At 34.3% G+C, this 23,246-nt stretch overlaps 2 protein-coding genes across 3 annotated transcripts in view; one reads left to right on the top strand and one right to left on the bottom strand.

Moving 5' to 3' along the window:
* The window catches only part of LOC107732282 (epidermal growth factor receptor kinase substrate 8-like protein 2), a 51,842-nt gene extending 31,883 nt beyond the window's left edge, over nucleotides 1-19,959 (bottom strand). Inside the window, exons 1-3 of one of the 2 annotated variants that reach the window (XM_016543554.1) lie at nucleotides 19,694-19,959; nucleotides 5,397-5,447; nucleotides 4,059-4,105 (exon numbers count right to left, since the gene is read on the bottom strand). In XM_016543554.1, the coding sequence (XP_016399040.1) occupies nucleotides 4,059-4,105; nucleotides 5,397-5,431 (82 nt within the window). In that variant the 5' untranslated portion in view covers nucleotides 5,432-5,447; nucleotides 19,694-19,959. Of the gene's footprint in view, nucleotides 1-4,058; nucleotides 4,259-5,396; nucleotides 5,448-19,693 lie in introns of those variants that run through there. The other variant, XM_016543553.1, reaches the window with a different exon arrangement.
* Nucleotides 19,960-23,134: 3,175 nt separating this feature from the next.
* Nucleotides 23,135-23,246, top strand: part of LOC107732271 (serine/threonine-protein kinase pim-1-like) — a 2,095-nt gene continuing 1,983 nt past the window's right edge. Inside the window, exon 1 of the mRNA XM_016543545.1 lies at nucleotides 23,135-23,237. Coding sequence (XP_016399031.1) covers nucleotides 23,135-23,237 — 103 coding nt within the window. The remainder of the gene's footprint in view (nucleotides 23,238-23,246) is intronic.

The raw sequence follows: 23,246 nt of genomic DNA, 5'->3' as shown, positions 1-23,246 counted from the left end.
CATTATTCAAATTTAGCACTCATGTCTCCACTATTCACACTAAAAAAAGTCCATTTATGATTATATTAAGCCTTTATTTAACCAGGAACCTCACTGAGATTAAAAATCTCTTTTACAGGAGTGTCCTGGCCAAGATAGGCGGCCCAGTTATACAAATAAATGCATGACAAACAACAATACATCACAACAATAAAATATCAGCATTAGAAGCATTTGCAAATCATTAAATCGTTTTCTACTGCACGCAAACGTGTTTTAAAATTACTAAAAGACACCAACTGATTTAGCCGCAGTTTCATTTGAAGAGAGTTCCAGTCTGACGGTGCAGCATATTCAAAAACAGTTTTACCTAGATTAGTTCGAGCTAAAGGTACATGGAGATTATAATAAGACCAACTAATTTTTGTTGAATCAAACAACAGAGTTAGGGTGGCAAAAAACCCAGAATTGCTTTGTAAATCAATAAGTACCAATGCATTTTCCTTCGAACAGCAAGAGAAGACCAGGCAACTCTATTATATAATGTACAGTGATGTGTAGAGAATTTACAATTTGTAATAAATCTTAAGGCACCATGATACACAGCTTCCAGGGAGAATTACTGAAATAAATTAACTTTTCCATGACATTCTAATTTATTGAGATGCACCTGTATAAGCATAGATATCTGCTCCATATGCTTAAAAAGAAATATCAAGGTTCTTTGCATCAGTTGTTCCATAAAGAACCTTTAACAGCCATAGAACCTTTTTATTGCACAAAAGATTCTTTATAGTGGGGAAAAAAAGTTATTTATTATGGGATCTCGTTTCCAACAAGGGATAAAATAAAAAAAGGTAATTGTGTCTTTTTATCTTAATTTAGGCTTTCTTTCTCTAAATTCTGAGATAAAATTCTGAGAAAAAATATGAATTGTGAGATATAAATTAATAATTCTAAGAAAAGTTTGAATTGTAAGAAACAAATGTATAATTCTGAGAAGAAAAGTCTGAATTGTGAGGTAGAAATTTTCAATTGTGAGATATAAATTCATAATTAAAATAAAATTTTAATTGTGAGAAATTAAAGAAATTGTCTAAATTGTGAGATATAAACTTGCAATTGCGAGAGAAAAAAAATCTGAATTGTCAGGTATAAATTCTGAGAAGAAAAGTCCAAATTGTAAGATAAAAAGTCAGACTTACCTTTTAATTTATTTTGTGGCGGAAACAAAAATAAAAACAGAATTGCAATATGTAAACTCAGAATTCATAAAGAAGCCAGAATTGCGAAATGTAAACTTGTAATTGTGAGAAAAAAACAGAATTGTGAGAAAAAAAGTTGCAATTACCTTTTCTTTAATTCTTTTAATTCTTAAATTTTTTTTATTACTCTGCAAAAATAAGCTACCATAATTTTGATATTAAAGTGCCCCTATTATGCCATTTCCAATATTGCCTTTCATGCAGTGTGTAATGTAGCTGTATGTGAATGTAAACGATCTGCAAAGTTGTAAAGCTGAAAGTGCACGATAAATCAAGTTATTGTCTCCCAAAATAAAGAATTGACTCTGAACAGCTGAAACGAGTCGTTAATAATTCGAATCCCACTTCTGTGACGGCTACATGTCACGGGGTAACACATTTGCATAATGCGTGCCTATGTTCTAAATTGAAAATTTAAGATAATTTTATTTTAATTTAATTTAATTTATTTTTATTTCACTTTTTTGGTAACATTGTTAAAGTGCCCCTATTATGCCATTTCCAATATTGCCTTTCATGCAGTGTGTAATGTAGCTGTATGTGAATGTAAACGATCTGCAAAGTTGTAAAGCTGAAAGTGCACGATAAATAAAGTTATTGTCTCCCAAAATAAAGAATCGACTCTGAACAGCTGAAACGAGTCGTTAGTCATTCAAATCCCACTTCCGTGACAGCTACACGTCACGGGGTAACACATTTGCATAATGCGCGCCTATGTTCTACGTTGGCCGGCCGTGAACAACTTGACCCCGCCCACAAACACGTCATTCTACTGACGACTGCTTCTCTAATCTCGGGGAGTTCAACGCGGGATTCACAAAACGCTTGGATCAGTATCCTGTTTATTTGGACCAGCTGCTCCACTGAATCACAACCTGTAAGTATGATAAATAATAGATGTTTAAATTTTCTATATAGAGTTCCAAATACAGAACTATTGAAATAGAAGTATCGTTTCTGAAACGCGCTGTACGCCGTAGACCAATCACAACAGACTAGGCCATCTGACCAATCAGAGCAGAGCAGGCTCACGGCAAGGAGGGGTTTAGAGAGACTGAATCTTTGAACTGTTTTGAACGAATCATTTGAGAATCGCTAGAAAATGAGGTGATATTAAATGCATATTTTGAGAAAACGAAAGCGTTTTTTGACCTTGCATGCATGTAATCCTATTGTAGGCGACTCCCAAAACAATATTAGGAACCGTAAAAATTTATAATTATTAATAATTAAAGTAAACAATAATGTTAAACCTTTCGTTCTAAAACAGATAGCTACGGCTGATCTGATTGGTTAAATCCAGCTTGAAGTCCTTGTAAAATAGCTGATATACACACACACCTGTGATTACGGTGACCTTACGTCCTCTTTTTCCTAAACCAACATGCCCTGGGCTGGGATTTCTAAATTGACTTAAATTGCTGTTGTTGTTTTCTTTGTTTTCCTATTGTTTTCATACTTACTGAAGGTAATGACTGAAAAGTAGTTTGACAAATAGCATGCAGGCATTGTACATAATCGACCAATCATGGCGTGCAAGAAGGCAGGATCTACAGAGAACAGTCAAATGCAAATACACATACAAATAACGTATGAGGACTGTAGAGAGACTGTCGATAAGGAAAAAAAGCACATCCAGACATTTTAGCCAATTTAGGCCAGGATGTGTCTGGGAAAAGGAGACGTAAGGTCACCCTACACCTGTGACCTACATCAATTGAAGCCTATAAGTCTATATATCAATAACATTACCAGAAGTAAAATACACCAAGTAAATGGTTCCCAATATAAGTGATTTCTCTGTCACTCATGACCTCAATAGTGTGAGGTCAGTCTGAAATATCCTGGCACACTCATTTGATAGGCAAACGTCTGATTGTTATGGTTTAGCTGAATCGCAGCAAGGCCTGTGAGCGCTGAGAGTGTGTGCGATATTCATGCAAATGTCCTACTGTACGACCAGGGCGTTTACATATCATACAGTGACGCTCTGTCTGTCATGTCAAAGGAAACAAGATGTGATTTCATAGAGGAGGGAAGAGCCATAGAAACACACAATAAACCACATCCACACACAACTACGTTACAGATACACATTGGGCCTTATACAAGCAGAACGAATCTGTAAAACTGTTCTTGCATAAATTGTTGCATTGATTTCACTGCAAAAATTAGAAAAGGACCTAAATTTAAAAACAAGCATTTTTTTTACCAACTTAATAAAGAGTATAAAATATGTTAAAGGTGCTGTAAACTATTTTATTTTATTTAAAAATGAGTATTTTTTGTTTCATAAATATGGCTCATCATATTTGTTTTAGCGCATACAGTAATATACCAACTTATTAAAGCATATGAAACATGTTAAAGTTAAATATATATTTAAAGTAAAATAAAATCGTTTTTATTTTACTCAGTCAAGTAAAAAATATTTTATTGAATTTAAATTAAAATGATTTTTATTTAAAAACAAGTATATTTTGTTTCATAAATAAGGCTCATCATATTTGTTTAAGCATTGTTTTAAGGATTTTTTTTACCAAAACACGTTAAAGGTGTTTGAGCTATTTTATTTATTTAAAATAATTAAAAGCCATATAGCCAAATAATTAGCCATAAATAGCCATAAATAAAAAAAATGGCTAAAATCACCTTGCTGAAATAAAATAATTTATTTTTATTTTACTTGAAAATAAAATTAATTATTTTATCTTACTTCAAATATTTTATTTTATTTTATTTTATAAATGAAGCAAAAAGGATGAAATAGCTCACAGTACCTTTAATTCACAAATAAATATGACGTTTACTTACCAAAAAGGGTTTTGGCACTGATCTTGCTGTCCGATCTGGCCACCCCACTGCGAAGAAGAGCAGAGGAGGATGAAGAGGGTGGAGGACGGTGTCTGCTCTTCATTATTTTACAGCTTAGTTTTGATTTAAATACTCTAGACGACACACACTCACTCTCCTGGTCTAATGTGAACACTGGACACAGATTGAGCAAGACTGATTAGAAAGATCTACAGGTTGTGAGAGCATATGGGAGAGAGGGAAGGGGGTATAAGAGAGAGAGAGAGAGACAGAGACAGGTTGTTTCCAACAGGGCAGGAAAGGCAAACATTCCCAAACAGTGCAGCTCTGTTAACTAAGACTGTAATATATACACTCACAATCTCACAAAAAATCACAAACTAGGGGATGTTTGGTTAGGTGTGTGTAGGTCTTAAAAAACATTAGTAAAAGCTACATTCATTTTACATGCATATAATGCCAGAAACATGTAAAGTACACAAATGCATTGAGCTAATGCACCGTAAGTGCGCCATCCTTTTGCGTTTCGTAACACACCTCACTGCGAAGGTGATTGATTATAGGTTGAAATATTTTCCAAAAATGAAAATTTGCTGAAAATGTACCATTTAAGACCATTCAAAATATCGATGGTTTTGGGGTTTTTATCCGAAATTAGCATTACACCACTTGCTCACCAATGGATGCTCTGCAGTGAATGGGTGCCGTCAGAATGAGAGTCCAAACAGCTGATAAAAACATCACAAGTAATCCTCACCACTCCAGTTCAGCAATTAACATCTTGTGAAGTGAAAAGCTGCATGTTTGTAAGAAACTAAATTATCATTACCATAAACACATTTCATTACACCAAATACACCAAATAATGTTCTTTTTAGCAACATCATATGACCCCTTTAACTTCAAACCATCACTTCTGACCAAAATATCAGCTCATAATCCATAATAACGCTTCCTCCAGTGAAAAAATCCATCCACTATTGTTGCCCTCTCACATCAAAATCCATAGATATATTTTGTTTATAGCCGATTTGGTCTGTTTTTGCATGCAAACTTTTTCAACTGATGAAAGGCACCCATTCACTGCAGAGAATCTATTGGTGAGCAAGTGATGTAATGCTACATCTCTCCAAATCTGTTCAGATCAACAATCAAACTCATCTACATCTTGAATGGCCTTTATGTCAGATAATTTTCATTTTTGATTGAACTATTCCTTTAACTAACTTTCTCATTGAGAATCTTGTCACATATTATGAATTTCAAAACCAACAAGTTAAGCTAAGCAACTCTGTTCATATAATGTGTATAAGAGTATGAATCGAGTTTAAAACTTACTTGCTTGGTTTTGTTGGGGTCCCCAAAGCATTCATGTTCTACGACATCCACCTGCGACAAAGAGAGACAGACAGAATACATGATTAACACCAAACTCCACCACAGGAAATGAAACACATGGCATAGCAATTACAGTAAAACCAATCATCATTATTGTACTGTAATGTCTCCCTAAACAGGGTGTGTCTGACCCGAATTCCGCAGTAATGCACTAATGACCTGTTAACTGCCTCTTTAACTTGTCAGTTTTGTCAGTCTTAATCTCTCGCTAATCATCATGCTATTTTTGTTTTCCACGCCTCCACCCTTCTCTCTTTCAAAGGCCTTTCCATTGTTTCTTTCTTTCTTTGTCTTGGCCGCTGTGAATAATTCATCTCTGTGTGACTCTTGAGGCACATGACTCCTTTGAAGAACCGTAAATGCATCAAACAGAGCATGAACCGACTGTCTGCAATTTGCTCAGCTCTTCAATAATCAATATGCATGTATTATTTGTTTTCAAAGGTCAAATTTATGTTCAAAAACATTGTCTAATCACTCTGTTGATTGAAGTAGCATTAACTTTTTCGTAATTTTAGAATAATGTTATATAGATTTTAGCGTAACGTTTAGCAGCATTTTACAACAGCTTTAAGGCCTAAGAATTTAGAATTGGAACTACTAAACTACTTGGAACTGCTGCTTTAAAATGCATCATGTCATCCACATTATTTGACTTATTCAAAACTAAAACTTACCCATTTAGGAATTATTAGTCATTTTTGTGGGGCGAAAAATCTTTAACAGTTAAAATAACATTGTACTCCATTGTACACACTTCATTGTGAGAACTTGCATTAAATACTAATAACATCAAAAGGACATTCCGGTGATGTTTTAGGAACATTTAAAAACATATATGCAACCTTTATGCAATGTTATCTCAAGGTTTTCTAACATTTCCTGTTACACAGACAGTCTTCATCACTATCTGAGCTTATGAAGTGTATCAAATGCCTCACTAAGCCTGTTTTACCACGGCACCGGGGTGTGATGAACCGCAGTGTTGTATCTGCTCTGCTGTCCGCTGTCCTGTAAAGATGTTGGAGCAGACAACAGCAGGCTGGCAGCCCAGTCTGAAACAAGACCTGCCTCTCCTCGGGACACGGACATTTTTCAGACGCTTAATTAACTACACACTCTGAGACTTTACACACAAATAAAATCCCTGGCTCTGAACTTAACTGATGAGAGGGCATGTGTCTTTCTGGATCGCCGGAGAACCTGTGTCTGTGTTTATAACTGGACTCGCTGATCAAACAATATGCCTGTAAAATCCCTAGAAAAAACATTGTTTGTAAACAAGCAGAACTTTATTTGCATGTTAGTGGTGTTCACTAAGATGAAATACTGATATGAGGGATGCCTATATAAAAAAATATTTTGTTCTAATACACAAAATTAGGCTTTAATTCACCCTAAACAAAAGGTCAGAGGTCATTGTATAATTCACACAGTGACCTCAATAAATGATAAACAACATGAACATCATCAGCTGAGTAGATGTGGACTATAGACTAAACACGTACACTCAATCATAACAGTATGGCCGTCATAGTAGTATAACCATAAAATATTAGTCACTTCCAGAATGAGATGAGGATCAACATAAAAGGACTTTGAACTTGTGTTTGTGGAGTCCACCTGCTTTTAAAATCCTTGAGGAAGGTGTGTCAGAGGTACAGGAGACAGTCTGACTGATGCCAAGGCTGTCTTTCCCATTACTACTGAATGAAATGATCATGACTCATTTCAAAGACATTTGACCCTCAACTCCACATTCACTGGATTCAGAAACTCAACAATCATTCAGAATGTCATACCATACTACTATTTCTACAGTATGCCATAAGGATGCTGTGTAAAATATGCCAATTTTCCGATTGCACATGACACCTAGAAGACCTTCTGAATTTGCTAAAATGTGCAGTATACATCTAGAGCACACTGTCTAAGGTTGTGTATCTCATAATGCAATGCACACAACCTTCCATTTCCAGTGCAACGAATAAACCTAAAGCAAACTCAACTGCAGTTTTCAACATATTCAACATAGCCACCTTTACTCTGTTAATTAAATGGACAAAAATATGTTATTTTAACAGATAATAAGATTACAAATTCAAATGCAAAAAATGCATATGTGTGTGTTATTTAAACTTTCTGAATTAAACATTTAATGAGGACAACTTGTTTGTAATGTTTACTGTGGTATACTACATACTGTTTTGAACACTATTTATAAAAGCTGATATATATAATGCACAGAAAGAAGTACACTAGTATTAGATTCTGAACGCAGACATAGTCTAGTCTTTGTTTGTGATGCTCTCCATCAAAAATATACATATATTTGGTCAGATTGAATGCCCATGCTTAAAATTGCCCCCAAATGTGAGTTAAATCTGACAACAACTAAAAACCTTTGGGGACATTCAGAAATGTTGTTATTTGGAAAACAATTCATAAAAGTAATGTCTAAAAATTCTAAATTTTATTTTTAAGCATGCTGTAAAAAATCACATTCTATTTTAAAATTTGAATGAACTATCTGATGTAGAAAATATTGAGATTACAAAAAAGTGTAAATAAAAACAACTTTTAGGTAATTTAGTATGAGCAGCTTATAATTACAGAGAAACAGCGCTTTAACTGGAGCAAAACATGTATGGACACTGCATATAGACTAATTCTGTCATGTGACACCACATTTATTTCCAATTAAGACCTTTTTCTTGATTAAAAAAAAAAGTGTTGTGAATCTTGAATGCGTTTGAATAATTTTATGTTGCTTGTTTGGTCAAAACATGGAGAATTGTAACGATGTGTCAGTTAGAATTAAAGCATCTATAAAACACCTATTTATAGTGGTTTTGGATATGTTTTAGTTTTAATTATTATTCGTGAGTCACCGTTACTATGATTAGTGTTCATCTTGATTTGGTTTGTTTAATTTCTGATATGAGGGATGCCTATATAAAAAAATATTTTGTTCTAATACACAAAATTAGGCTTTAATTCACCCTAAACAAAAGGTCAGAGGTCATTGTATAATTCACACAGTGACCTCAATAAATGATAAACAACATGAACATCATCAGCTGAGTAGATGTGGACTATAGACTAAACACGTACACTCAATCATAACAGTATGGCCGTCATAGTAGTATAACCATAAAATATTAGTCACTTCCAGAATGAGATGAGGATCAACATAAAAGGACTTTGAACTTGTGTTTGTGGAGTCCACCTGCTTTTAAAATCCTTGAGGAAGGTGTGTCAGAGGTACAGGAGACAGTCTGACTGATGCCAAGGCTGTCTTTCCCATTACTACTGAATGAAATGATCATGACTCATTTCAAAGACATTTGACCCTCAACTCCACATTCACTGGATTCAGAAACTCAACAATCATTCAGAATGTCATACCATACTACTATTTCTACAGTATGCCATAAGGATGCTGTGTAAAATATGCCAATTTTCCGATTGCACATGACACCTAGAAGACCTTCTGAATTTGCTAAAATGTGCAGTATACATCTAGAGCACACTGTCTAAGGTTGTGTATCTCATAATGCAATGCACACAACCTTCCATTTCCAGTGCAACGAATAAACCTAAAGCAAACTCAACTGCAGTTTTCAACATATTCAACATAGCCACCTTTACTCTGTTAATTAAATGGACAAAAATATGTTATTTTAACAGATAATAAGATTACAAATTCAAATGCAAAAAATGCATATGTGTGTGTTATTTAAACTTTCTGAATTAAACATTTAATGAGGACAACTTGTTTGTAATGTTTACTGTGGTATACTACATACTGTTTTGAACACTATTTATAAAAGCTGATATATATAATGCACAGAAAGAAGTACACTAGTATTAGATTCTGAACGCAGACATAGTCTAGTCTTTGTTTGTGATGCTCTCCATCAAAAATATACATATATTTGGTCAGATTGAATGCCCATGCTTAAAATTGCCCCCAAATGTGAGCTAAATCTGACAACAACTAAAAACCTTTGGGGACATTCAGAAATGTTGTTATTTGGAAAACAATTCATAAAAGTAATGTCTAAAAATTCTAAATTTTATTTTTAAGCATGCTGTAAAAAATCACATTCTATTTTAAAATTTGAATGAACTATCTGATGTAGAAAATATTGAGATTACAAAAAAGTGTAAATAAAAACAACTTTTAGGTAATTTAGTATGAGCAGCTTATAATTACAGAGAAACAGCGCTTTAACTGGAGCAAAACATGTATGGACACTGCATATAGACTAATTCTGTCATGTGACACCACATTTATTTCCAATTAAGACCTTTTTCTTGATTAAAAAAAAAAGTGTTGTGAATCTTGAATGCGTTTGAATAATTTTATGTTGCTTGTTTGGTCAAAACATGGAGAATTGTAACGATGTGTCAGTTAGAATTAAAGCATCTATAAAACGCCTATTTATAGTGGTTTTGGATATGTTTTAGTTTTAATTATTATTCGTGAGTCACCATTACTATGATTAGTGTTCATCTTGATTTGGTTTGTTTAATTGAATATTTCTTATTTTAATAAGTTAAAATTTGTTTAAAAAGTTGTTTAAATTTCAACAAATGCTTAATACACTTGCTGAGGAAAGTTGATTCAACTTAAAATGTTGTGAGTAACTTTCAAAAAATTAGTTGGCACAACTATTGAAGTTGAGAAATCTCAATAATGCTTTGCAGCTGGTTGCTTTATTTGCAATCAAGGGTTTGAGTTAGTACTGTACGTATGTAGCCTTTAGTATAGCTTTATATAGTATAAAATCAATAAAAGTCTATGGTATATCCTTATTTAGATAGCTAAGCAAACGTGTGTGTGTAAATGAGTTTGTGAGACAGATTGCAATGCTCTGGTTTTATTGCAGTGCATCTCGATGACATAGTTGCACATCCAGAGCTTGTAATCTGTGGTGTATCTCTTATCACAGTGTTTTATTCATTGGCCTTAATCTGGATGATATCCGGTATCAATGGAATTGTTCGGTGAAAACAAAACTGATGCTACGAGCCTAAATGCCTAAAAAGTAACTCAAAACAGTCCATCCTTCAAAAAAATCATAAGATCTGTTGCATGTTCACATTAAACATTTACTTGAACAGCAATAAAACGAGAAGTGTGTGTTTCAGTAAAGCGCATTCTAGCTTCACTTTCCAATGTTTTAGTTCCTGCTCAAAACCAAATTAAAGCAAATTACCTTTGTTTTTACATGATAAACTGCTCAGAAATGTCAAACTCGCTGTGATAATGATGGTAACACTGCCATTCGGTCAATATTCAGAGAGGTCTGTGTGTAAAAAGCAGATAAGAGCCTCGTCAAATGTTCTCACTGTCATTCACACAAAAGACACATGAAAACATGAACAACGGTTTACTTCTAATATAAACTTTAATTTACTTTTCAATCATCTCGTGTCAATAAATGCCAGCTACTGTTGATTGTTGCTTTACGATTGAAAGCAATCTGTCCATTACCTATCCATTCATCTCTAAGAGAAAGAACTAGACAAATACACACTACAACAGACCACTTAAGCCAGACAATAAACCGCCCGTTTTGACCAGTCAGATACTTGTATAGAAAACTATATATAACAGGCCATTTGGAGTCACACAAGCACTATGGGACACAGAGGGATGGTTTCCCGGACAGAGATTAAGCCTAGTCCTAAACTAAAATGGCCATTTAAACCAGATTAACAGAAATCTGCTTTCTCGGTCGGGGTTTTAAATAGTCTTAGACTTGGTCTAGTCCAGAATTGAATAGGCTGATTTCCTGGAGGAAGACTAGAGCTACTTCAGGACTAAATTGAGGCTTAAATTAAACCTACCAGGAGGTAGGTTTAACTTCAGATTAACGTGTGTTTCCAGTCTTTATATATCAAAATTATAGGAACCCTTGGTAGATATGAACAAAGAAGCCTGTGAAAATAAATCTGCACTGTTAATCATTTTGATTTTTTTTTATTAAAACACACACACACACACACAAAACCCTAACCTTTCTTAGAAGTAAATTGGAAGTGAAGGGAAATCTCATTTTAAAAGAAGTGTTTTTCTTTAATACACATTGGCCACAATTAATGTCACCCTTTTATTCAATACTTTTTGCAACCTCCTTTTGCCAGTTTAACAGCTATGGGTCTTCACCTGTAATGCCTGATGAGTTTGACGTACATCTGACAAGAAATCAAGAGACCATTCCTTCATACAGAATCTCTCCAGACCCTTCAGACTCCCAGCTCCATGTTGATACTCTTTCCTCTTCAGTTTTCTGTAGGGTTCAGGTCAGGGAACTGGGACGGCCATGGCAGAACCTCAGTGACTAATTTTTGTGTTGATTTTGATGGTCCTTTTGGATCATTGTTCTATTGGAAGATCCAGCCACGGCCCATTATAAGGCTCTCTGACCCGAAGACTCAACTATTTTCTGTAATTATCCAGCTGTGATCCTTGGTGTCTTTGGCCACTCAAACGATCTTCCTCACATTGCATTAGGACAACATAGACACAGACAATAGGCAGATTTGTAACATTTCCTGTTGATTGAAGCTCCGTAATTATTGTCCTAATGGTGGAAATGGAAATGTTTAATGCTTTAGTTTTTTTTTTCTTTTTGACTTTCTATTTTGTGCTAATTTCTTGACTTCGTATTTTGTGAAGCTCAACAGTCTGTTGCTGCACATCAGAATTATATTTTAGTTTTTTCTCATTGTGATGGATGATATAGGGAATTTTAGTTAATATGGTAAAAAAAAAAAAAGGTAAAAAAGTATATATGAATGGGAATACTGATCTTCAGACATTTTATTCATAAGAATTTCTAGAACTACAAATAATTGTGGCCAATGTGTATTCGAGAAAAATATATATAATGTGATTTTGTTGAAAAGTTAGATTTCTATGATTTTTTAACATTTATTTTGGTTTTGGTTTTGAAAGATCAAAAGGTTAAAAAAAATACAGGTGTATTTTCACAACCTTCTTTGATCATATTTTCTTAGGGTGCCAATATAGTTCTGACCATGACACTCTCTCTCTCTCTCTCTATCTCTAAAACAGCTGCTTTATGTATAATGTTACAAAATGTTACAAAACTGACAACAACAGCTGATTGCAATAATTAATGCAAGAATTCACTACAAAGAGATTGCTAGGCATTCCTTTTTTATTATTCGACACCTGATGTGTGCAGTTTACTTTGCTCGCTTTAAAAAAGTTTTCTCTTGTTCATTAATATTTTTTGTTTGTTTGTTTTTGTTGTTGTTGATTTACAGGCTTTTTCCCCGCTGCTATTGTTTTCCTTGGATTTGCTTCTCAGTTCCATACAAATGTAAGCTTTTCTTGGTTCATTCCATGTTTTATAGGCAACCTTTGTCATGCTAATTCAGATTAGCATAGTTGGTTTTAAATTAATCGAGTTTATTTTAGTTCAGGACTCCATAGTCCAGGAGTTAGTAATCTGTACTTAATCTGTGTTTCAGAAAGTCATTTTTTAAACAAAGATTAGCTATTCTAGATTAGGCCTACTCCTACTCCTTAATTTAAACCCTGTCCCGGGAAACCGCCCCATAGTCACTTTGCAATGATCTGAAAGCTGTTGCATCAAATCCTGAAGCTTAAGCGAAGTGAAAAACAAAGGTTGTTCTCAGAACAAAACACATAAGCTCTGCACATAAGCATTTGACTATGTAAAGTTTTATCAGTATCAAATACATAGCGCTGATACCACACGGAAGAGATTCACACCTGCGTCTGTCAGCTTGAATAGTTTGTTATTCAATGTCAACTGTATGAACCAAGCTAACAAAAATATGTTCTGCGAATGTTTTGCTAACATTCCCATTAAACATTTCAAAGTTGAAAACGTCCTAATTTTTTCTTCTGTATTAAGAATGTTTCTTCTTGGTTATGTGAATGTTAGAAGAACATTCCAATCTATCATTTTGAAAATGTTATGCTAATGTTACATTTGAATCATCTCTCAAAATTTAAGACACCCATTTTTTTTATTATTATTATTTAACAAACATTTTTTTCTTGGTTTTGCAAACGTTAAAGGAACATACTATTTTATAATGTTGAAACAGTTATGAAAACTTGAAACCGTTATTAAGAACGTTTCTTCTTGGTTATGTGAACTTTATAGGAACATTGGAATGTTTTGTGAACATTGGAATCATTTGAAAACGTTACATTTAAAAGTTATCTCAATGTATAAAACACATTTTTATGTTTAAATAATGCTTCTTCTTAGTTCACATTAGTGAACATTAGAGGAACATTCCATTCCATCATTTTGAAAACATTATGAGAATGTTACATTTGAATGTTTAAAATGCCCATTTTTTTATATTTTAAAAATGTTTCATCTCCACATTAAGAGAACATATATTAAATATCATAAGAACATTCCATAAATTAAGAATGTTTTGTCATAACGCTTACATAACCTTTAAAAAACATCAAAGTTATTAGAATGTTCCCTGTTATGGGAAACCTTAAAGTGCAGAAATTAGGAAATTAAGTAATTGCTGGTAAGATTCTGTTAAGAAACTCCTTGGATTTTCTACATGAACACTGTAAAAAAATTAGTTTTCGAAGTTAAAAAAAAAAAAAGTTTAATGGAGAATGTTTAACAATTTCAGTCTGACTACTTCAAAGTTTAAGGCTGTTGTTAAATTCAACGTTACTTGCTGTTTCTTTGTAATTATTTGTGAAATTTACTAGCAATTTCTGAGTGAAAATTGTTTCTACACCCGTTTATTTCAGTGTACCACTACAAGAAGTAGCTTTTCACATTCATTCATCCATTAAACCACTAAAATCAATAAAATGTAATTAAAAATACTAAATCTAAAAAAGCTAAGAAAAAAAACGGTAACTGTTCTAAAAAGATTGTCGCCGTTATATGAAGAACAAAACTGTCTACTGTGCATTCAGTGTGACTAGTCACTGCAGGCAAACTACAACACTTATTCAGAGCAAAAGACAATACTACTTTGAATAAAAAACACCTGCTAGTCCCCAGCAGTGATTGAGCCAACGCTAAAAACATCACCTTTACATCACATCCACAAGCTTTTGCTCTTTTATTATGCAGATGTGTTGTCATTTTGTGTGTTTGGGTGTTTTGAAACAGACATGATCTAAAAATACAGAAAATATGATCACTGAGGCACATAATGTACACTACCATTCAAAAAAGTGCAGTCAGTAAGAATTTTTTAATGCTCACCAAGGCTGCATTAATTTGCTCAAAAATACAGTAAAAACAATAATATTGTAAAATATTAAATTCAGTTTTCTATGTGAATATATTGTCAAATATATTGTAAAATCATTTCTTCCTGTGCTGTAAAGCTGAATTTTCAGCATCATTACTCCAGTCTTCAGCATCTAATATGCTAATTTGCTGCTCAAGAAACATTTCTGATTATTATCAATGCTGAAAACAGTTCTGCCTCTTATTTGAAATAGAACAAGAATTATAGCATTATACAAAAATCTTGTCCGGGTTAGCATTACTTTGCATAAAAATGATTGACGTATTGCTATTGTTTATTTTATTAGAGTAATGCAACAATGCACTGCACTGGTAGTATATTGTGTCATTTGTTCAAAGGCATTTCCCACAGCTCATGTTTTCTCAAGGTGAATTTAAATGGCTGCTCTCTTTAAACCAGGTTTATACAGACTGCAGGCTCACTGACCTGTGGTATTTGACACACCTGAGCGGATGAATGGACTGGCATTTTGAGGCCGGTCCAAAAGTTCCTCTCACAACGTGTCTATTTAAAGGCCGCGTCACACGCCTCCACCACTCCTGTATTTGTTTTTAACCTTAAGCGCTCATTGTTGGTTCCACCCACTCCACCTTTTATTTGGGTTTTAGCTTTGTTTGTCCAGGCTGCTTTGTTTAATGGGCAGAGTTTGCGTTTGTTGATCTGCATTTCTCCAGATGCACTGCTCTGTGTTCAGAAACGTATTGCTTTAACTTCAAAACACATAAATGTGAAGTAGTGTTGTTAGGTTATTAAAAACTGCAGACCACGGTCAAACAGGTTTCATGCCAGCTCAAGCATGATTTCAGCGTCATATTTTAACATCTCATGAAGTTTTGAGCCAAAACAAGCGTCCATCCAGCAACCTGATCTAACGCTAATCTATCACTGCATCAGAGTCCAGTTCCCCGTATCCGCTACACACTGCGAAACCTGCCAGAAGAAAACTTAACTCAACCGAAGTTGCTTTTTCTTATTTCAAGAGACTTAAAAGAAAGTTTTACATAAGCATAAGCTTTTCTCTCAGATAAAATTTTTGAGGAGACCTAACAGCAGACACAAATGAGTAAAGAGTTGTCATTTAGAGCAACCCAACTAATAAGGAACGTTCTCAGCAGAACTTTGGCGAATGTTCTGGCAATCTTCTCTCAAAGTTAAGAACAAACGTTCTTCCAGTTTTTAAATGTTACTATTTGTTTCAAAATGTCCAAAGAACATTTAAAAATAATATTCACAAAATGTTTGCATGTTCTCTTACTTTTTTGTTCTTGGGTTATACAAATATTATTCAAAAAAAAATTTAAAAACTGGACGTTTTGAATGTTCAGAGAACATTCAAAAATAGCGTTTTAATAACTTTAGCAAAACATTCTTAGAAAATATTTTTGTTATCTGCAGGAGTTATTTGGTCTTTAATAATGTTGTTAAAATGTTAGCAGAAAAATTTTATTTATACAGTACATTGTTCATGGAACATTTTATTCTGAAACGGTTTAGTTGCATGTTTTTATAACGTTTGTTAAATGTTACTACTGTTAAGACAACATTCAAAAGCAATGCTCCCATAATGTTTGGAAATCTATAAAATGGAATGAGTGTTCACATAACCAAAAAAAAAACATTTATAAAAAAACTAGATGTTTTGAATGTTCAGAGGACATTCAGAAGTAACATTTGGTAGAAGTAACTTAATGGAAACATTAGCAAAACATTCTTAGAACAGAAAAGTTCTTTCAAAGTTATGAACAAATGTTCTTCCAGTAATGTTATCTGGTCTTTAATAATGTTTTCAAAATCTTAGCTGTATGAATCTGAATCTGTATGAAACATTAATTCCCTTAATATTGCCAAATGATAAAATGGAATGTTCCCTAAACATTCGCATAACCAAGAAAAAAGGTTTTTAAAACATTCTCAGAGAACATTCAGAAATAACACCTTCTTTACTTAATGGGAATGTTCCCAAAACGTTCTTAGAACATATTTGCGTTAGCTGGGAGAATGAATGTACATAGCAGATCATGTGATCTTGGAAGAATTCTTATTAAGATCATATTACGATTGTAGACAAACCTGAGTACAATTTGAGACATGGTTGAGACTTCTACTGAAATTCTAGAGAAGACACATGTGAGATCACTGAAGACTTACGCTTTAGATGAAACAATTCTCTCTCTCTTAATTAAAGAGCAAATGAGACAAATCTTAATTCAGGACAATCACAGTCATTTCTCCTAACTAAAGAAAGGAACAGCAAAATGTGTCAACATGGAGAATATCACTGCAGTCAGCATGTGTGTGTGTGTATCTGAAGACGTGTCAACAACGAGCAAAGTCAAGAGTCCTTGAAAAGAGCATTGCAATAATAAATTAGATACCATCAGTTATTCTTAAATTGACACTGATCATTTTTAATACTAAATACAGAATGTGTCATTTCACAGCAGTGAGTACACAGAGGAGTAAAGTCATCAGGTTTCTGGCTGTGGTGGTGTCATGGTTGACCGGCTGTCCACCACGATGACGTTTCCATGCATGATAAACAAACGTCAGCATTTATAGCATTTGGAAACGTGAGCAAAATCAGGCTATCAACAAACACACATTCTTAATTGAAAAGAATAATGATCCAAAGTTTTCCAAGAACAACTTGACAGGTTTACTATCAGATTCGACACCAGCATTGTGCACCATTCAGAAATGATTTGAGAATGCATTTTCAATTCCTGAATTTGAACTTATTTTAAGTTAAGGTAGATGTACAGCATATAATCAGTGGATTAATGTGAATATGATGTGAATCATTTATTTGAAAACAATGTAGTTGTCAAATTAAAATGCCTTCATTTTTTGTCAGCATTTACTGACTGCATATAAGGAAATAAATTAGCAAAGTTTGTAACAATTAATGATGCAATTATGTTTTTTGGACTAAGAAAATTCCTGTTGTATGACTATGTGCAATTCACTACAATTCCTTTTCCTGTTATTCCAATTAACAACCTGTGAGGCAATTACTGTATACATTTCAAAGCAAATCAGTTCAATTGACAGTCACTAAAACATGCATGAAGTGTCCGATCAAGACCACACATGCACAAAAACACATATCTGTCAGATCTGACCCTTAGAAATCATTTAGGGTAATGACCACCTTGGTTTCCAAGCAAATGTGCAACAACAAGCCACAGAAAGAGCCACCGCCGTCTTTTGCCGAGGAACATGATATGTAATTTAATTTGCTTTCACTTAGGTGACCGAGCAAAAACAATCAGCCTCTGATGGGACCATCTTCGCTTCGCCTGCTCTATTGTGCATTGTGCTCATTTTTAGGCATCATTGGATCAGTAGATTGATTCAATGAAGTGGGAGGAACTACAGCGACCAATCAATTACATATTCCAGTTCACCTTAGCCAATCAGATCACAGGCATGAATAAAACTGCAAAACCTAGTTTGAATCGAACCTCTGAACTGTGCGCGCTTTAAAAGCTATAAACAAAACCGTAAAGCCCCCATGACCATTAAGCTCACCTTTATTTACTTCAATAAATGAAGTAATGCCTCCTCAAACAGATGTGCAAAAGGAGATAATGTCTGCGGGTGAATTGGCTTTATAATGCGAATCAAACATAAACATGAGCAAAAAGCCTGAGTGTCAGCTAAAGGCTTTTATTCCCCGTCCGAAATGATGATGATGGTTTTCTGTGAATGATAAGTGTGTTTGTCTCGTATTGTGATAAAGAGGGACATTTGTGTCGCTTGTTTGCCGGTCTGATGTCAGGAGAACGCTTAGATTGGGGATTGATCAAGCACTCGGGTCAAGCTGTCATCCCTGTTTGAAAATGTGGTCAGGTCCGCCTGGAACGGATCCTGAATGTCAAATGTTTTGCAAATGTTATAAAGATAACAGCTATTGGGAATATAAATGGCACACATATAACTGATTATCATATCAAATATTGCCATTCAACTGCAGTCAAACATAAGTTGCCAAACCAGATCTGTTAAGCATTACATCACTGATTTTTGAGTATAGGCCTACCAAGACTTTAGCTCTCAAAAAAAAAAATTTTTTTCCATTTTGTTATCTGTCCAAGTTGTTCAGAGGTATTCACTTATGTTTGCATGTGATATACTTTTTCAATCAATTTATGAATTGAGACCACAGAATGATTTGAGACTGATTTTTAGCTCCATCTATTGAATTGTCACCACAGACTAAAAAAAGAATCTTGTTTAATTATATGTTGGCAGGTTAAATTAAGACATTTTGTCCCATCGCTCAAGTATCAGTGATATTATGTTTGCTAATGAATTAGTATGGAAAGTTATTTAAACTATAATAATCAAACAAACCCATTCTGTTTATATATCATAGGATTATTTAATAAACCACACCTAGACAAATAAATAATAATGAAAAGACATTAGTTAGTTAATGCCATAGAGTACTACACTGAAAAGAAGTGTGTATAGTAACAATTTTCACTCAGAAATTGCTATCATTCTTTATTGCTAAAGAAAGCAAGCAACGTTGAATTAAACATGAAATTTTGAAGCAGAAAGACTGAAATACTATTTTCTCGTAAAACAGGCTACTCCAGTAATGTTTGTTTACAACTTCGAAAAATCATTTTAAAGTGAACCTCTATTTATAAACTAGATACTCGTTGACGAACTTGAGTGAGTCTCATAGATGGTTTTAGTCGTTTAATCGCACGACTGACCACAGCAAATTTTCACGTATTTGCGTTCCGTTCATATTTGCACAGAAACGCAAATAAGAGCGGACGTGACGCTTCAGAAGTAAAACATCGCAAGCGTGCGCTCCGTATAACGGACGCGTTCTAGTTTTGACGCGTCGCGTCGTTCTCAGTGCAGTGGTGACCTTGGGTTGATAGCGTATAGAAACGAGCTCTTACCCCTCAGCAGAGAGAATCTACGGTCCCGTTCTTCACTTCGCAAATAATTCCTCCCGTTTCCAGAAACTCCTGAGGTAAACGCTTCTTCAAGGCTCCATCTCAATCTGTTTTCTCACAGATGTGAACTTTGCTCCAAACATTTGGGTTGCCAAGCGACCTTGCTGATACAGACAAAAATGTAAAAACAAAAATAAAAATAAAGTTGAGGACAAAAAGTCTAGAACGATGCAACAGGTGCGCTCGAGCGAGAGTGACAGGTGATTCGCGCTCGTAACTCTACCTGCCGCGCGAAAGGGGGCGGAGCCTGCATATGAACGCGTGCACTTTTAATGCAGTCTTTCTGGAACATACACAAATCATTTTAGTCATGGAATATTTAAAGAGCTTCGCCCTGTAGCTTTACAAAAAGGACATGAATAACTTGACTATCCATTACTTACTGATATCAGAATACAAAAAAATTTTAACACATAAACAAAACAGCAAAGAATAGGCTACTAATATAACATTAAGTAAAAAGATATTTTAATATTTGAATAATATTGATAATATTTTAAACTGATTTAAAATAACATTGAATAATTGCAATATTTTCTAATGGTGCTGAATATGCATCCACTGTATTCATATCCATTTCAATATCACACAATGCATTTAGGCAATTCCTCTTGTGTGTGTGTGTATATATATATATATATATATATATATATATATATATAAATTTTTGCATTGAAACTGAATCACTATCCATTATTATTGTAGCCTAACTAAAAATGTAAAATAACATTAAATAAATAAATAAAACTGCAAAGACCAATGTAACGTTAAGTGAACATGTAAATAATATTTAATATTGAATTAACAATTTTCTAAAGGTTCTGCCTTTAGACTACTATATTACTATATACACTATATTCATATAAATTTCACTGTCACACAATGCATTTATGCATTTCCTCAACTTACAAGTATATATGACTGCAAATAATTTAAATTTAAGTTTCACTAACAAATATAAATCATAAAATAATTTCTGCTTTTCTCCAGAGCTAAAACATGTATCCTCCGCCTTGTGCACTATACAGAAAAATTTCTATACCAGTATACCACTATGTCAGATTTTATAATGACTACCTGGAACCAAAAAATGTTTGGTTTATTGGTTTATTGAAAGTCATCCCTTCATTATCAACCATTTTATTGTCATCCTTTATGCACCATGTTCTGGCAAAGCAGAAAATTGGTTTAAAGAGACATTCCTGGCTTAAATCGATATAACCGCGTTTATATTAGAATGTGTATGCCATCTTGTGACGTTTGTTTAGAAATGTAAGCAAATTCCTGTTCCTGGTCCTGTTCTGTAACCCTGTATGATCAAGGAGAGGCATCTTCAAAGAACGGAGTGAAAGAAGAGCAACAGGGTGGAACATTGGACAGGTTTGGATGTCACTGGTTATGGAGCAACTCAGGCCTGCAAACACACTTTTGTCTTCCTGATCAGTCTGAAATCAAGATGAATGTTGTTGGGGGAAGTCGTGGCCTAATGGTTAGAGAGTCGGACTCGTAACCCAAAGGTATGTACAGCGCTCTCTCCCACCTTCAATACGGTGAGGTGCCCTTGAGCAAGGCACCGAACCCCCAACTGCTCCCCGGGCGCCGCATCAAAAAATGGCTTCGGGCGTGTGTTCACTGCTGTGTGTGTGCACTTTGGATGGGATAAATGCAGAGCACTAATTCCGAGTATGGGTCACCATACTTGGCCACATGTCACACTTTATGTTTTTTTCCCCTTATTTTTTAAGAATAAAAATGTAACCATTTACTCACCCGCACATCATTCCAAACTCAAATAACTTTCTTTATTTTGTGGAATAAAAGTGGATGGAACCAAAGTGGATGGGGAACAGGGACTATCACGCACCAAAAACAACAACAAATAGCACCATAAAAGAGTCATGAACATAGTCCTGCTCTATATTCCAAATCATCTATAAGCTTAGAAACAGACCAACATTGTTATTAAATCTTGCCTACTTGACAGCTGCGGTCAATGTTTAGACATTCTGCGAACTCCTTTTAGTTCTGCACGGAAAAAAGACAGACATGAAAGTAAATTATAACAAAATTTTGGGTCAAATTAAAAAAAAAAACTATCCCTTTAAAGGAATAGTTCACCCAAAAATGAAAATTTGCTGGAAAATTTACTCACCCAATAGGATCCATTGGTGAGCAAGTGATGTAATGATACGTTTCTCCAAATCTGTTTTGATGAAGAAACAAACTCATCTACATCTCGCATGGCCTGAGGGCAAATTTTCATTTTTGCTTGACCTGTTCCTTTAAGATGAAAATACACATATCACATCAAACAGAAAAACTTCACACACACACACACACACACACACTATAAAGTTTAAGTCCACTGGTATGCAGACAGGTTGGTGAACTGCAGTGCATGCACACAGACCAGTGGAGTGTTTGACTTTGGGAACCTTGAGTTTTGGTTTATAATTAACATCAGAGGACAGAAATGACACATGAAATGCTCACTTTCTCAGGATTACATTGACTGCTGAAAGAAGCAAGTTCTGTTAAACATTATTCATAAAACTGCACAAAAGAATGACTTGGTGATAAATTCAGAGGCAAATGACTTTGTTTGAGGTTTGGTGAAACTGGACATTAGGAGAGCAAAGAGCAATTTGCATGTGGATTTGAATGTACAGTTTGCAAACAGAGTTGACTGTAGGGCACAGCAGTGATTTCACACAGTGAAAAACATAATTTCATATTCTAGAGAAGATACACACCAATAAACCTCGCACAGTAAAACCACAGACTGCACACGATTAGGCTAAATCAAATCAGAAAATATTACATGTTAAATAGATGCCCTCTACTGGAGAAACTAACAACGTGCTTAATACGGCTACAAAAAGTTATTTATAAAGTCATTAATCTTATATATCTATTATAGCCTATACACAATTTTCGTTTCATACCAGACAAAAAAATAGTAACAGCAACTCCTATTAATAATGTTTCATACATGCAACAAAAATATATATTTAATGTTTTTGCTTAAAATAATTTATTAAAATATATATATAGGCTAGCTTTTACATATTGTTGTCGATTGAAAAAAATCTGTTAAACATTGAGATAAAGCATTTTTGTTAATTTGATACATTTGCTTTATTCTAACAGATTTTGGTCTTGTACGGTTTTATTTTATTTTTATCATGTTTTATATATATATAATGAACGGGAATCATTTAGAAAGTTCTGAGACGCACAAAGCCTTATGACGCCACAGAGCGCGTTCGAATAGAACTCGCGGGATATATAAAGCGCGTGACATTCTTACATTCTTTGTGGGTTTGTTGTAGTGGTCAGTGAGTTTTCACAGCGATGGGACAGCGAGGTACTAAAGTGAGTCCGATGACGGTTGGCGAGGTGTACGATCAACATCTTAGTACACCCCCAAAACCCAGCACCAACACGGCGCTTCAACATCCTCATCCCCGCGATGAGACCCCTGTTGGTGCTGGAG

This window comes from Sinocyclocheilus rhinocerous, unplaced genomic scaffold, assembly GCF_001515625.1.
Source record: "Sinocyclocheilus rhinocerous isolate Xijiao unplaced genomic scaffold, SAMN03320098_v1.1 scaffold38, whole genome shotgun sequence".
Classification (NCBI taxonomy): domain Eukaryota; kingdom Metazoa; phylum Chordata; class Actinopteri; order Cypriniformes; family Cyprinidae; genus Sinocyclocheilus; species Sinocyclocheilus rhinocerous.
This window is presented reverse-complemented; position numbering and strand designations above follow the sequence as displayed.